General features: G+C 39.9%; 1 protein-coding gene across 4 annotated transcripts in view; it reads left to right on the plus strand.

Moving 5' to 3' along the window:
* Nucleotides 1-17,212, plus strand: part of PTCH1 (patched 1) — a 69,690-nt gene that overhangs the window by 34,119 nt on the left and 18,359 nt on the right. For 3 of the 4 annotated variants that reach the window (XM_075410757.1, XM_075410756.1, XM_075410759.1), the window contains exons 9-15: nt 428-559; nt 897-1,052; nt 1,681-1,779; nt 3,080-3,205; nt 9,763-9,881; nt 11,740-12,139; nt 12,632-12,941. In XM_075410757.1, coding sequence (XP_075266872.1) covers nt 428-559; nt 897-1,052; nt 1,681-1,779; nt 3,080-3,205; nt 9,763-9,881; nt 11,740-12,139; nt 12,632-12,941 — 1,342 coding nt within the window. The remainder of the gene's footprint in view (nt 1-427; nt 560-896; nt 1,053-1,680; nt 1,780-3,079; nt 3,206-9,762; nt 9,882-11,739; nt 12,140-12,631; nt 12,942-17,212) is intronic. The other variant, XM_075410758.1, reaches the window with a different exon arrangement.

Genomic DNA, 17,212 nt, shown 5'->3' on the forward strand with positions numbered 1-17,212 from the left:
ACAGTGCCTGGCCTCTGTGTCCCAGGCTCTGACCTCTGCTGCGCTGCTTCGGACCTCTGCGGATGAGTGGCCAGGCAGCGGGAGACAAGGAGCACCCCAAGGAAAGAGATTGCTGGCCTGGCTTTAAAGGCAAAACTCGTACTGCAGCAACCCCATGGTGCAGTTACCGGGAGAGGATTCAAGTTAAATGTTTGGAAAGGGTTAGGAGTGCAGTAGCCTTTCCTGAAGGATGCGAATTCTTGCCTTATAATCAGTAGCTTGCAGGAAATAATTACCAAACACATTTGTGTAGCATCAGCATAATCTTGATGTAGGGTGTGGACTCTCACAGGAACATTAAGGCAAAAGTAGCTAATTTCAGATGCATGCTGTAGATGGTAAGGAATTTTTTCTTCAGTCACACCGGGTTTTGTTTTTCTTTTCGTAGGTTGTTCATCAAAGTGTTGCACAAAACTCTACTCAGAAGGTGCTTTCCTTTACTACGACCACCCTGGATGACATCCTGAAGTCGTTTTCTGATGTCAGTGTTATCAGAGTAGCTAGTGGCTACTTACTGATGGTAATAAAATAAATTTATTTAACTTTTTGTGATAGTAGAGCAGGGCTTAAATGTCTGCTGTATTGTTACCTATCAGTAGTCTAGAACATTTTAGGTATATTTAAAATAAAAATTACAGTTTGTAAACTTTTATCTCAACCTTGTCACATGTTGCTCTGTGTAACATCTCCGATGTGTCTGTTCTGTTTAAAAATCTTTGTAAGGATGTGTACTTTGAGTGGGGAGAGATAGCTGTTAGAGGAGGATCCATTCTAGAGAAGGATCCAGTCTAATATTTTGCTTTTCTCCCCCCAACTCCTTCTCTTCCCCCTTCCCCCCTCCCCTCCTCTTGCTTTAGCTTGCCTACGCCTGTTTAACAATGCTGCGGTGGGACTGTGCCAAGTCTCAGGGTGCCGTGGGGCTGGCAGGAGTCTTGTTGGTTGCACTCTCTGTGGCTGCAGGATTGGGCCTGTGCTCATTGATTGGAATTTCCTTTAATGCTGCCACGACTCAGGTATTTAGGAGACACACGTCTGCTGTTAAATTACAAGTAGTTTGTTAGTAAATGAACACAACTGAATCTTCTAGGGGAAAAAAGCTTCAAAAGTATTTTGACTCTAGATTTTTGCTTGTTTGTTTTTCCAATATCGTAGCTTATGCTGTGAGAAATTAAGTGATCATGCTGCCAAATGGTACTAAAGAAAAAGGCAGGTATTGTGTAGTTTGCACAAATTACTAAATTCTGGGTTATTTGATATTTCTATATCCTGATATGAGTGGAGGCAGCCGGTTGTACATAAGAAGCTACAGGTTTTGTCTTTACGTCTGGATAGATCAGGATGTTCAAATTATGAAAATATTTTGACTATAACTTGAATTATTATCAGATATTCTTTGCCTACGCAAAACTTGAATTACTTTTGGTGAGATTTTGTACCTGTAGATGGTATACTGCAAGTTCCTTAGCAGTATTCCAGAATAAAAATTAATACCTGTATTGCATCCTTTTGATTTTCATGTTACGCTTGGATTTGTGTACAGTGTAATGTAAAAGTTGCTTTAATTAGCCATTTAATGGCTAGCTGCATGGCAGATCATGAAACAATCTTCTTGGGTTTTGTTTGTTTTGTTTCTCCCCCAAGGTTTTGCCTTTTCTTGCTCTTGGAGTTGGTGTAGATGATGTTTTCCTTCTGGCACATGCATTTAGTGAAACGGGGCAGAATAAAAGAATTCCATTTGAGGTAATGACAAAATGGGGGGAAGATAAAACAAAAAGCTTCATATAGGAAAAGATAACTGTATCCAGAGTTAATTAGTAGTCATAACCTTTTTTTTTTTTTTTTGTTCCCCTCAATAGCTTTTTCTAGGGTCTGGAAATTCTTATTTCTGTCAAAACAGGAAATGATGGCAATGCATGTGATCCTAGAATGGATCAGTTTTGGAATGCTCACTTTTTTTTTTTTAATGGTGTCTAGATTTATTTTGTCTTGAAAAATTAACTTATAGCTGTCATATAAAGGCTAATTTACGTAATCCAAATTCTCAAAATTTCAGCTAAAGTGGATGTAAATTTAGGAACAAACTCAAATACGAGTCTGACAATTAAATGATAGACTGCTTTAAATGGAAGAACACAAAAATGCTAAGGTGAAAAGAAAGAGAAGGAGGACAGAAAACAAACATTTTTCATTTGTACCGTTACCTTTGTTTCTGTGTTATGGCCTTAAATTTGAGTTATTTTGTATATTTTCTCTGTTTTTCTTTTCTGGCATTTGTAATTGACCACGACATTTCAAAGCATAACTTAGTAAAGTTATGAAATCTAAGGTGTCATCACTTTTATGATCCTTTCCTTTTGTTGACCTTTTTACCCTCAGTCCAAAGTTTCATGTCCAAAGTACAAGCCATTTAAAAGTAATGTATATTTGACCATTTTGTTTTGTACAAGCAGTGTCTTCCGTGGGCTCTTTCCAGCTGGTTTGGCGTGCAGGCATTACAACCTCACTCTACTATAACCTCCATATGCTTCAAAATAGCCTAGTTGGGTTGGGAAAGGGTCATGTATTTATCCTGATTTCTCTGCGGGTTTCATATATGATCCCTGGGTTTTGGGTTGGTTTTTTGTTTTGTTGTATAATCTTCAAGATGTGTACCTATGTTATGCTTGTGTGCTGTTAATACATGCTTATTTTGTCTGAAAAATAAGAACACCAAGTGACTCCACTGGTAGAAAATACCTCCTACTTAATTACAGATGTATTTGGTATAATGTCAGTACCCATTTAGTTTTATGTTCTGAAGCTAGAATTGGCGTTTTCTGCCTGCCAAAAATGTGAGCACTTCATGTGTCACCTGTTTTTCTCCTGAACAGTATGCTTAGTGTATTGTTTATTCTCACATACTCTCAAATGCACACATGTATTCAGAATTTCATTGCAATAATTTTTCACTTTTACTGTGTTGTGTCTGTAGGATGACCTCTTCATTTGCAGGACATCACCTTATTCACTTGACTTTTAAGATACATCATTTGTTTTGCAGGACAGAACAGGTGAATGTTTGAAGCGAACAGGAGCGAGTGTAGCCCTTACATCTATCAGCAATGTTACTGCTTTCTTTATGGCTGCCTTAATCCCTATTCCTGCTTTACGAGCATTTTCACTCCAAGTAAGTTTGTATGCTGTTTTGTTAGCTCTTATGCATGGTCCCATCATGGAAGGCCAACGATGATACCTGTTAGTGGTAGTGTTAAAGCTGGTGTTCAGTGCTGCTGCAGTTCACTGAATCAGTATGTGATTACTGTTCACCATGGATCTGAGTAATTAAAACTGCTGTCTGCCCTTGATTCTGCTCCTCCCGTTTCTCATGCCTGGAGTCTCTCGCATCCTGTTAGCAGGTGAAAGAATACCCTGCCCCGTCACAGCTGGGTTGAGTGCAAAATCCAAGATGTATGCAACTAAGCAGAAACAAGTCTCCAGAAAGATTTGCATTCATAAGTCAAAAGGAGTAGACTGTACTGTAGTGTGTACTGTAACATTCCTCAGCAGGAATTTAATCCTTTCATTCACGTTTGTCCAATTTGCTGCTCTTAGAAACTGTAACCAAAGTGCAATGACAGCAGTGAATGTGTATATGCCATATTAATTATTACTGCAGCAGTTTGTATTGCCTTGGTCCCAATGTAATTTTAGCAAACTTCAAGAAAACTTCAATAATTTTACGTTCCAACTGCTTTGAGAGAAAATGTGAATTTTATGTGCTGAACCATGTATCGCTTTCTCTCCCTTTCTCTCTTTGTCTTCTTGTACTTGTTTGTGACAATAGAACTTCAGGAATGTGAAATGTTAAGGATGCTGGAGAAAGCTTTCTTCTAAAAGCAAGGGCTCTTTGAAGAAAGCTTTGAGAGTTTCTCCTCTGACGCTGCTTTAATACACAAGTGATTTATAGCACTGTCTGACCTTGGTGCAGAGCGGGCAAATTGTACTTTTTCAGTAGTTACTTTTCTTCTGCTGTAGCCTGGTTCTCCAATGATTTTTGATCCTCCTTGGCTACCCAGAGGCAGCAAGGGCTGCAATTTTTCTCAATACACGTGGCAATTATTGCTGTTTTCAGAGAGTAAAGTATGCTTGCATTAAGCTGTAAAATGGTGAACTGTTTGCGATGGCAGTTATGTTACCAATAAGCATTAACAATTTGTTTATCGTTTCCTTCGCAATTTGGAAGTGAGTAATAGAGAAAGTGAAGACCTCATTGGTTTTCTGCATTTTTAGTGGGTGGATGTGGCAACTAAAACTAGACCCTTAGTCACGAATGGTTTGCACTGTTTAACTCTGCTGATTTGCCAAAACGTAGATGTCTCTTCTTACAGGTGATATGACAGTGAATTGTTTTGTTTTATGGCAGATACCAGTAGCAACATGTGAAATATTTTTGAAGTGTAATACTTCTTATATTGGAAGAAGTTTTTTATGTCTCCTAAATCTGTGTCCCAGTTTCAACAGCTGTAACTGTTACTGCAGTCTGGGTACAAGTTAATATACCTTTCCTTTTTGCCTGCTGCCACACTGTAGACTGAGTCACTGAAAGTTCAGAAAATGAAGTCTGTACAGCAAAATGACAAACAAAAAGTTTCCAGTGAGATTTCAACATATTAACGTATGAACATGTTGATATTATTCAGAATAAAAACATCATGATCAAAGTCCTTTTTAAGGCAGCGATTAATATGGAATCTATGTGTAGGAACGTTTGGGTGTCCAGAAATTAATGTTTGAGTTACTCAATCTTTTCTCACATGCATCTGTAATTTATCTTTGCTCGCATATAGTAACCCCTTATATGTATAGAGGAGATGGAAAAAGGTGCAAAAAAGGGCAGCTGGAGACCTGTAATGAGGATTTATTGGTGCTAGAGCAGTGTATATAACTGATGCGTATGTAAGTTAGGAACCACTAAAATAACATCCTTTGTTGTTAGAAATGAACATCTATTACTTACTTTGCCTAGCTTCACCAGCTAAAATCAAAATCAGGTGACACGTTAATCATAGCATTCAGAATTAGATAACCATGGCAGTTTTTGGTGGGTGGTCTGCATTTATATATGGATTTCTTTATTTACAGTCTTCTTCCTCCCTCTCCCTCTTAGGCTTGTTTAAACAAGAAGTCCTTGCCATCTTTGGTAGCTTCCTAGCAAGTTAGAAAGCAATGAAATACTGCATTTACTTTTCACCGATGTTGCCTTTGTCTCATCTAGATAGTGAACTTTTTAACAGATGGGCTCAAAAGAAAGATTGCTCTTGACCTTGTTTTGCGCTTCATTCACTTTTCTTAAGACATTGCAAGAAAATTGTCAAAGTTTCCACAACTTTTGAGGCCCGGTATCTGTAAAGTAACCCAGCTGCTGAGGGAGAATAAATGGTTTCCTGCATCTGCAAGCCCGATGTTTAGTTACAAGCTCACGTTTTGCACGTCAATGCTTTCTTGTTTCTCAGCTTCTGTGCTGTTCTGCCAGCTGAAGCAGTTCATTGATAGCTCAGAGTTGTTCGCTTACTTTATGGAACTCGAACACTGCAGGTCTCATGCTGTCGTAGGACTTTGCTAGGGTTAGCTCTTGCCTAGTTTTAAAAAATGGAAATCAATCCTTTTGAAAGTGAGATTTTTAAAATAAATTCCATTATGCAGATAGGGACTGGTTTAGCTTTTTCACCATTTTAGGTTTTTTTTTTTATTTCTTGATCTTATTAGCCCCTTATTTAAGCAGTTTTAGGGCTTTGAGATGCTGAACATGTCCCAGATACTCATCACCTGTAAGAGTGCTCAGGACTTTCAAGGAGTAGGTCCTGCATTTTCAGATGTGTTTCATTTCTTAAAATTGTGGCGGAGAAGGAGATTATCAGAGAAATCAACTGAAAGTTTTTGAATTTTGCAGTAGGAATGTCTTAAACATAGCCCTTTGCTTTGAGTGTAAATGAAGGAAGCCAAGGCAGAGCACAACTACTGTTGTGCTGGATTCTTTCCTCAGACAGACTTTTCAGCCACTGTTACGTAATAAATTCTGCCCAAGAAAGAGGAGGTATAGCTTCACAAAAATTCATCTAACTTCTTTCTTATACCAGAAACTTCCTCCCCTAACAGCGGAGGAGTGGTGTGGGTTCACTGATGAGCAGGGGTGGAACTGTTCCTGACAGGTCTTAGCAGTAACTTTTTCCCTCAGCATATAAATGAGAAGTTTTTTTACTAAAAGTGCATTACCTGGTGGTGGTGGTGGTGGGTTTGTGGAGTGAAAGAACCTGAGTTTTTAAGCTCATTCAAGTACCTTACTCTGCTGAAGTGGTCTGCCCCCCTACTTTTACCCACATTATTTACCTTTTCCTGCTCCTGACATAAGAATTTAACAAGCAAAATTAAAGCCATGGGGAAAAGAGAGGGACTGGAGTGGTGCAAGTCTCTACACTGCCAGGAGGGAGCTGCAGATAGGCAGCGGTAGGGTGGAAGTTTCCCTGACGGAGCTCCTTGTCTGTCCATCACCTCTGGCTGTGCAGCACAACGGTTCTCCGTGGGTGGGCTGCCAGGAGTGGCCCATGGCAGCACGTCCCTCTGACGGGGCCCCAGCCTGCCAGGCAGGCTCGCGTCTCCCCTGCTGCCTCCCGCACAGACTGCCGTTCTTCCCTCTCGCTTAACAGTTGCAGCAGCAATAATATTTTTAGGTTGTGCATTATGAAAAGGTGCAAGAAGCAGAGCATGTTTCTCAGGAAGTGACAACATTTTTTCCTGATTAATGGAATTTTTTTTTACTACTCTCTGATCTTGTTTCCCTGAATGCCTTCATTTTACCCTCTTGAGTAGGCCCCATTGTATCCCTGCTAGGACTAATCTTTGTTGATTTCTCAAGGAAAAGATCTGAGGCCCTTTCTCCTCCCATTTGACCATTTGTCTCTGAAAGAGTGAGAGAAGATGCCCTTTCCCCAAAAATTCTAAGCATGCTCTCAGCTTGGGTGCTGCTGACAGATTGGCTGTACTCTGGGTGCTCTGGTACCACAGTTTTTTGTGCTTTTCCAGTCGATGTATTGTTACAGGTTGTGGGTATTGCCATGATCGTGTTTCTAATATGTTCCTGTTCCCATCCGCCAGTCGTCTAAATGGTGTTGGGAGCGGAGGCGGTGGCTGATGCATCAGGTCAGAGATCAGAGAGTCACCCATCAACAGTTTGTCCTTTCCACTCCTTAACAAGTCACAGGGTGTTTATACAACAAATTAAAATTGATACAGGAACAGTATTTTCTGACAACTGTTACATTCGTGAAATGCTGGGGAGGTGGGTGAAGGAGAAACTGGGCAACATACAGGTAGTGTGGTGTTAAGCTCTAGGAATCTACTAAAGTACAAATCAGAACAGAGAGGATTGTTTAAAAATGTTTTACGTGCAGGGTTGGTACACAACAACAGGATGGCTCAATGGAGAACCTAGTTGTTCTAAAAAGACATGCAATGTTAATAGGCAGATCTGCTATGTGTTTTTGGATTAGTTTTGGGTGCTTCTTAAAAAATCAAATGTGAATATAACTAACTCTACCATAAAATCAGGTATTAGTTTTCAGGTTTAGCGGCATTTGAGATGCAAGGATGTTGGGGTCTACAAAGGCAACGGGTAAGGCATGAAGTATTTGCAGTTTATGGAACAGGAACAGAGGACTTCTGTTAGTTTTTCAGCCATGTTGGAAGGAGTAAGAATTACTGATTCAGGCCTCAGCTGTTTTTTCCAGATCTCAATAAATCTTAGCTGATGCGTGATAGAAGATCTTGGATAGACACAACTAATTGCTCGTGTTATATGGGTGATTCAACCTTCTCTGGTTTAGCAGCAAAAAAGAAAGCAGTTGTATGAACTAGGTCCAACAAACACCTTGCTTGCAACAGCAGCCATTTGTATTTCTGACAGATTGAGTTAATTCTGAGAGGATCAAAAGGAAATCGCCGAATTTTAAAGACTTGGCTACGACCTTACATACATTTCTGTGTGGATATTTATAAATCATGAAAGAGTCATTGGATCTTTCTCTCAAAGATGGATAAATACTATTTTGGCTTTAAGTACTAGGTAAATTCTGGTTTAGTAGTTACGTCTACAGACAACCAGCAGGACCAAAATCTTCCTTCAGGCAGGCTGGAGACAACAAAAGGGAAACACCAATAAAAACCACTTTTGTATACAATATATTTATGGTTGAAATGACTGGAAAGTATTTACATAACTAGTTGATTCTGTCATTCTCAGAAAAGCAGAAACAATATATAGTCTTTTTATTGTACTTTGACAGCTTCAAAACCCTGAAAATCATTCAGTGTGTTAGGACTTCGTTTTTTCACAGATGAAGAGATACAAAAATAAAAATTGCGTTATTTCTACAATTTGTATTATTTCTCTGACATGTAAGTCAAGAATTTTTGCAGTATGGGTTTTGGATATCACATCTTTTTGAGCTGCCAGTTTTGAGGCCTGATCTTTCAACATCAAAAGCAGCCATTCATTTATTTTAGAAAAAGGAAGGCCTATTTATATCAGGTCAGTGACTTCATTTTTGTGGCCTGACTTTTTTTATTTTTTATGACTTTTTTAATCCAAGTAGTTTTTACTTCAGAAGTTACAGGTGGAGACACTTGATAGTTTATATAATTTCCTTAACTTGAAACTGGGCTACTGTTGAGATGGCTACTGCTTATATAATGGGTAAAATATAAGGATTTCAGTTTTTTTTTTTTTACCTGTTTATGGCTCAACCATTTTTTTCCCAAGTGTCTGTCCTACTCTTACAGCTATCTTCCAGTCCCATCTGTGCCCAGTCTTTCCCTTTGTGATGACTGGTGCTTCTAGCAATTCTGCATTACAAATAAATGCTATTAATAATAATGATAGATGCTGCACCACATATGTTTATGGAGATTCTCTGGAAATTTCTGTGTGGGAAAGGGTTTGAAGTACGGTTTGAAAGGGGGTGGGCGGGGAGGTTGGTTTTTTTTTCATTACATAATGTTCACTTTACAAATTAAACCAAGTATTCTTGTTCCAATTTAAGATGTGTTCTTGTTCCAATTTAAGACTCATTTTGGTAGACTGGCTCATGAATCAAGTTCTGTTAAGCACATTGACATATAGATTTACTGTGTAGTGTTGGATTAATTTTGATTCTCGTTTAAAAATAATCCCTGATAAGTGCATAATATTTTGCTAAATAGAATAATTTCAGTAAAATTTGCTTAAACCTTTATTTCTGATGTAATAATGTGCTTGGATGTTATTGTGATGCTTAAACTACTTCAGATCACTAAATGTGAGAACTTCAGTTCTAGTTCCAGGTTTCCTTTTGCTTCCATCTTTTTTTACTGTGAGACTTTAAAAGTGGCAGAGTCTCATGCAAAAGTATGATTTGTTGACACAGTTTTTCCACTTAAAATATCATCACCACATCTCTAGGCACAGAAATGTTAAAATAATACGAAGTTTATTTTTAATATAAATTAATTAACAAAAATAGGCCTACCATAGTGAAATGGGAATTTAAGCATGTATCTCCCAGTTTCCTCAGGGAAAGGTTTGAAAGCATGTGACAGGTTGACATGATGAATGGGTGAACGCTTGAGAACTGAAAGGAAGTTTTATGCTTTGCAAAGCTGATGCCCTACACGAAGCTTAATAACGACATCACTTCTATGATTGATCTCTAGGCAGCAGTTGTGGTGGTATTCAACTTTGCTATGGTTCTGCTGATTTTTCCTGCTATCCTGAGCATGGACCTGTATCGTCGGGAAGACAGGAGACTGGATATATTCTGCTGTTTTACAAGGTGAGAATGAGTGATAGATTGATATGTGAGGTGCGTCCTTTTTGTGGTCACCTGTCAGTGCCACCGTTCCTTGTCAGGAGTGAGAGTCTGTCATTGCAGTGAGGTCAGTATGTTATTGTTATGATTTCATTGCTAGTGACTGGCTTACATTTGCTACCTTGGTTTTTACCTGACTGAGGGGAAAAGTTAAAATACATCTCTCTCTCTCTCTCTCACATGCAGACACACACTTTTCCCTGCATTTGTACATACGTTCATTTTGAATGTTGGAGGACAACTTTTTGAAAGCAGATAAAAGACACATGCTTTAGGAACATCTTCAAGTATTTTTAGAATGTTACGGGGTACTGTAAGGTGTCCAGTGCCAGTATTGGGTAATGTTGGAAGACTGTACACAACTCAGGGTGCTGAGAAGCCTTACTTACAGTTAATCACTGTGCTTATTTTTATGCTTCTTATGCCTTTAAACTTAAATATGTAAACATACTGTATGAACTGTAAAATGACTTACCCTTAGCTAAGTTTTTCATAGAACTGTGAGGAATGCAGGATGATCAGTACCGTTACAGGAAAATGCTTGATGAAGTTTCTGTTATGGTTGCAATTGTAATTTAGAATGGTAATACTTCTTTTCTGCCTTAGTTTTTGCTTTTGCCAGCAATGAAGAGGATCAGCTACATTTCTACCCATGTACTTTTACTGTCGTAACCAGGATGTGGAGAATCCGCCTTGTGTCAGCTTAGCCTTTTACAGCTACCTAGGAGCTGACGTAGTTTGACATTTTAATGTCAAAGAGAGAATGCGTTTTCCTAAATTTGTTTTTGAGGGAGTGGTTAGAACAGGAAGTTGATCCCAAGTCAAGACTCCTACATTGTGTTTTGGGTTCAGTCAGTGGATAGTCTAATGCGCTTGAATTTTGGAGCCCTGATTCTCAGAAATACAAGGCAATCAAACCTTCCTCATCTGAAGTTGCACCAAATGCGTGTCAGAATTCAGGCCCGTTTAGAAATGCAGTTAAAGAGAGCGTGCTTTGGTTAGGTAGGCAACATTCTGAATTCCTCTAGTTTTTGTAGGATTTGTCTGCTTGGTGAAAAATCTCTGATACTGTTTTCTGTCATCAGTTTGTCATTTCTCATTTACAGCAAGAGGTTTATATCTGATTTTTTTTTTTTTTTTTTTTTTAATAAACTTGGTATCTGTTAGGGTCTTGCATTGACTAAAATAAAGGGAATGCTTCAGTTGCTTCTGTAATTTTGTCTCTTCGTGTTGTCCGTCCTTCCTGGGATTTAATCCTTGCATATGTTTACTTAATTTTTAAAACATTCAGTCAGTGTATGGCAAGTGGTATCAGCCTGCCTCCCAGAAGTCTGAGATCTTATCCAGAAGGCCCAAATATTATTTAACAGTTACTTTAATAGCTCTAAACAGAAGAAATCAGTATGTCATGTGTTTACATTTTAATCTAAATAACTTAATTCTCAGCATGGGCACGTAGATGCAAAGTCAAACACATTTTGGGCATTCAGAGTGTGCGCAGCTACCTGAATATTGACCTGATTAGCATGTGTAATTAGTGGAGTGGTGTGGGTAGATGTCAACGGCTTCAGACAGATGCTGGTTCCTTCTTTACTGAGCACAAGAAATGTGCACATGTTCTGAGGCCTACAGTTTGAACTATGTCTGAGAAATGTTTCCTAAAGGTGCACAATAAAATTCACATCAAAGTGTTACACTTAATTAATATAAACCATCTAATAGTAGTACAAGCAGCCTCACTTGGAAGCAGGTTACCCTATCTAGTCTGATTAAAATAAAGATCTATCTAAATGTGTACGTGTGTTTTTCTCTTCTCTTACAGTCCGTGTGTCACTAGAGTGATTCAGATTGAGCCTCAAGCATATGCGGAAAACGACAGTACTTCCTACAGCCCTCCACCGCCGTACAGCAGTCACAGTTTTGCACATGAAACTCAGATTACAATGCAGTCTACAGTGCAGTTGCGCACAGAATACGATCCTCATACGCAGGTGTACTACACCACAGCAGAGCCTCGTTCGGAAATATCTGTGCAGCCAGTGACAGTGACACAAGATAATCTTAGTTGCCAGAGCCCAGAAAGCGCAAGCTCGACGAGGGATCTGCTTTCCCAATTCCCAGATTCCAGCATGCATTGCCTTGAGCCACCCTGTACAAAGTGGACACTGTCATCTTTTGCAGAAAAGCATTATGCTCCCTTCCTGCTAAAACCAAAAGCTAAGGTAGTCGGGAACTATTTACCTGTTTTTCAAAAATAGACTTCTGCCTTGACCAAAAATTACCCTGGCAGTGGTGTTAAAGATAAGGAATAAATATAATTCGTTCAGAATAACGATACCTAGTAATTTTACACCTAATTTCATACTTTTTAACGTTTTACCTTGCAAGTGCTATAGAGGCATACTTTTCAAATACAAGTTGCGAGTGAGGGTATTGATGACTTTCAGTAACATAAGCTTGTGAATAGTGAAACTAAAACCACTTCTAAACTTTGTTATTTTACAAACTTCTTGTCCATGATTCAGCGACCCTTCAATAAAGAACAAATTAGCTTTGCTTTGTAGTGTCGATGTGTATTAAAAAAAAGGAAGAAATAAAAATTTAAATGTAGGCTGTTGGATGTTAATTTTGAACCTGCCTTTGTAGTGTGCCATTATGAATTGTTAGTTTCTTTAGAAACCTAAACCCAAATCCATTTCCATTTTCTGTTGCAGATTGTGGTTATTTTTCTTTTTCTGGGTTTACTTGGGCTCAGCCTGTATGGAACTACCCGGGTGAGAGATGGACTAGATCTCACAGACATTGTACCACGGGAGACACGGGAGTATGACTTTATTGCCGCACAGTTCAAGTACTTTTCGTTCTACAACATGTATATTGTGACGCAGAAGGCAGACTATCCAAATGTCCAGCACTTACTTTATGAACTTCACAGAAGTTTCAGCAATGTGACATACGTTTTGTTGGAAGAGGACAGGCAGCTTCCCAAAATGTGGTTGCACTACTTTCGAGACTGGCTGCAAGGTAGGAGAGAGTTGCATGAACTTTTCTTAATTCTACAGTAGTAGCAACTTGTTTATGCTAGTAATGCTCCCCTCTTCAAATATGGTCACACGGTTAAAGGTTGCGAGCAGGAGGGAGAATTCCTAGGTGCTGATCCGAACTCACGCATTGACTCGCTGTTTCTCCAACAGGTCGCTGAAATTCTTTCTGGCTAAGTTTACTCCCTAGTAAGCCAGTTTTGAAGCTTTAAGAGATTATATCCATGAGAGGCCATCTCATGTCATTAATTTCTGAGCAGCTAATGAGGAGTTCTGCTTTACAATTAACAGCCAAATATGGCCCACTCTCTTGGGAAAATAAATGTTTGCTGAGTGTTTTGAGAACAGTAAATGAAAAGTCCCCGTCCAGTGATGTATTTTGGCACAAGCTCAACGTTCAGCACGAGTGATCCTGCTGGCTTCAGCTGGGACTGCTGGCGTGAAGAATATTCAGTGTGGTTTACATGTTCTGTTGAATTGGGAACTTACTATACATTCTAGATTTCCAACTGAGTACTCTCACTCTTTCTATAGTCCTGCTTTTTCTGTGCTGAATTGGAACAGGACAGGGGTAGACATGAGAAGGCATAGCCTTTCAAGTACTGTGGTGATAATTATACCGACATCAGCTTATTAAAAATATTAAGGATATTCTAATTACACTTGTTGAGACAAATAGCTATTTTGTATTTAAAACAAATATTACTGTTACATCTCAGCAAATTTAACAGCTCTCTGCTGTAAGCAAACACATTGTCCCCAGGAGTACTTCTGTCCTACCTCTGCCTTTCTGTTGGGATAATCCCCAGGACACTTTTGCCAACAGAAAAATAAACAGTGCTGACCTAGTGAGACTGTAAATTTTAACCTTAACTGTTCACAGACAACCAGTGCAGCCAATGATTCCTGAAGAACGTGTGGGTAACTGCCAGTATTTGGGGTATCTTATTCCTTCTGAAAAGATGTTGGGCAATACTAGGAAAGTGGATGCATGCAAGTGACGCATCTAAACAAAATGATAAAGTTTCCTGTGTGTTTAATGCACTGGTAGATCATGCAAAGCAGTATTTCAGCTATTAGCTTTGGTTTTTTGATGGTTTTAAAAGATATTGGATCCATTCATTACAGTCTACTTACTGGAAGTTTGACTTCAAATATTTTGCTCACATAAGCATATTGAGCTAAGGGAGGTATTACTGGCAGGAAGAAAAATCAGCATAGCTTAGATGTTTTGCTGGATTGGAACCTTGCTATACTTTCTAGATCTCTAAGTAAGCATCTTTCTACATGCTTTTCCAAATTCTCTTATAACTCTGCTGTTTATTTCTTTTTTTTAATTTGTTTTTTGTTGTTCCAAAACAGTTGGAAAAAAATGTGTGTGATATCCCCACTTCCGCCTTTCCTTCTACCTGCAAACCTGTGGGTGGGATGGAAATCTGAGATCCTCTTCAGGATCTTCACATGGTAGTGCTGAACCTTAGCACAGTCTGCCAACGATGAAGCCGGAAATAGGTGCCCTTGGATCTGCTCCGTTGCTGGCTCCTTGGAGTGAAATTATGGAGGCTAGCCCATTTGGTGTTACTCCCAGGGGTGCTGGTGTTCCCATTCCTCTTCTCTCAGGCCCACCACATACTTTCCTGAACCTCTTCCACGTTGGATGCCTCCCTGTCCTCTTTGTAGTCACCTCCCTGTGCTAGGGACTGTTTGTGTGCCAAGGGCCTGCAACTCTCCTCCTCTGTGCTGTATGTCCATGCTCATAGGTGACTTTTCCAGAGCTGCCCTTCTCTCAGGGGTGTTCCTGTTGTCTTCTTATAGCCCATAGTTACTTTTCCCCTTCCAGCTCACATTAACCTGCCTACCCTTCTTTCTTGTCCTCCACTTTTCTTCGACTGGAGGGCCTGTGAGTATTCCTGGTGCTCTAGACATGCTGACAGGGTGCGTGGAGCTAAAGCATTGTACTGGAACAGTCAGGGAACTGCCTGGAAGCAGTGACTTGCCATGGTTCAAGTGAACGTGGCAGCCCTGTGTCAGAAGGTGCATTGCTTAGACCTTTGATCACCCAGCTTTAAGACTAATCGTGATTACTAATTAGCATTTAGGTCTGTGTCCTTACCCCTCCTCCCCACCTTCCCCAAGAGGGGCACAATTAATACAAACCAGCTGCTCTGTAAAGATGCAGGGCTGTCTTCGCAGAATGCAATACTGCGTTCACAAAGCTGTAACGAAGAAAGGTATTGAGGTGTGTCAATAGAAGGTAGGTTTTGGAATGGTACAGGGTGTTGAAGTAATGGGGTGAACTAAACTGTTACGGTAATACTATGGCATTTGTCGTAGTTAGGGAATTATCTCAAGGTGCAGACAACAGAATAATACCTGACCGTTACCAACTGGGGCTGATGCTGAGGGAGGGAAGGTGAGAACAGAAGGTCCAGTTTTAGGCTGGATTCAGGGAGGATCCTCTGTGAGGTGGGAGCGGTTCTGCTGATGCGTTTCTACATGCTAGAGGAGCAGGACAGTCAGAATAGGGGCAACTTTGAGCTTCATGGCTAATTCCTGCCAACTTGATTGGGAATTCAGTACTAGAGATTAATGGCACAAGATGGCCTTCTGACATGCATGCATTTGTCTGGCAGAATGAGGGAATCAACAGCATGTGAACAAAAGCAATTTTCATCAAGAAGGCATCCTTGGTCTTAGCCATACATTTCTCCTCATTTACTAGCAGTGGAGTGCCTGCTCCCCAACGCACCTCTTTTTTCAGAGGTTCGCTTGTATTTTGCTTTCTGGTATCATATCATGTTAGCATATTTTCTGATACTAAAAATGCAAGAGAAGAAGAGTTAACACTAATCATTCATTTAAACTGGAAATGTTAATGTTATTTTTGTAAGTGGCTGAATGTAAATAAGGTGGCTTGAATTCCCGGGTGGCTTGTAATTACGCTTGTTTTTGCAAAGGGTAATCTTATCTGGTGTTTCATGGTGCCAGCTGTTCATGTGAGTCAGTAGGAATTCCTTCCTCACCCCTGTTCCTGCATCCCACAGAATTTTGGAGGATTTAGCTTTCTTCTGAAGCATTAAGCAGAAGTGACTGCTGTTACGAAAAAATCTCATATATAAGATTTTTTAAATTCCCTTAATTTTTATAACTTTTGTGCAGAAAGAGGTCAACAAGTTACTTTTATCTTTCTTCCCAGAAGCATTTCATTAATCAAATTTATAAAAGATTAAATGTCTTTAAAAATAATTGGTATGAACAGTTTGTAACAGAAGTACTGTTTGCTTTGAAAGCAGCAACTCTGCTACTGATTTCATAGTGTTATGGGAAATTCTAGTTACTGAAATTTTGAAGTTCTTTAGGAATTAAGCACCACTGATAGTGATTTCTTGGTATTCTTTCCACAGACTTTCAGTTTCAGCAAGGTCAGTAATAAAATAACCCAGAGCATGAAGTGGTTAAGCCAGCTGAGCAATAAAGATATAAAAGGGAGCAGGGTGTGAGGGATGACCAAACTTGTGAGAACAAGGGAGAGGGGGAGATGCGAGAGAGCAAAGTTTTTGTCTGCTGCAGTAATGTTAAAAGATACACATGCCCTTTTTTGACGTACCTTGCAACCACAAATTGGTAATGTCACATGCCAATGGATATATTTGTTAATGCATGTCTGTGGAGCCCCCCGACAGGGGTTGGATGTTAGTCTGAAAGCTCTGCTCCCTCACATCATCTTTCATAGCAATTTGTGTGCTCCTCCTGCTGAAGGGAGCCATTTTTACTGCAAGTTAAGCTGTTCTTTGGTGGTCTCCTCCTTTCCCACGTCCTTTTTTGACAGCCTCCTCTTAACCTCCCGAAATCGTCTTCTGCATGACTGGTGCGATAATACGAATTGCTGTCACCTGGCCGGTTTCTGGGAGATTGACGTGGGCTGGCCTTGGCACAGGAGTGATGGATTGGTATTTTTGCATGTCCTAAGCGATGTTGTCACCTTTCCGAGGGCACCAGCAAACAACGCTTTTTTTAAAGGGGCCCTCGAAGTCCTATGATAATGTCAGAAAACCTGATGGCAATCTGTCCTCCTCCTGGACAGGTGCCTGCGGTCTGTGTGCAGAGATCTGACAGGCTTCTTCCATTGCATGGTTCTCGGCCCGTTGGCCTCACCAGTGGTTGCGATTTGGCAGGGCAACAAGGGAGGCAGTTTTCTACGGGAGAGTGGATGTATTTGTGAACGGGAGTGCGGACTCCAGCCAGCCTGGAGCT

This window comes from Opisthocomus hoazin, chromosome Z, assembly GCF_030867145.1.
Source record: "Opisthocomus hoazin isolate bOpiHoa1 chromosome Z, bOpiHoa1.hap1, whole genome shotgun sequence".
NCBI classification, from domain to species: domain Eukaryota; kingdom Metazoa; phylum Chordata; class Aves; order Opisthocomiformes; family Opisthocomidae; genus Opisthocomus; species Opisthocomus hoazin.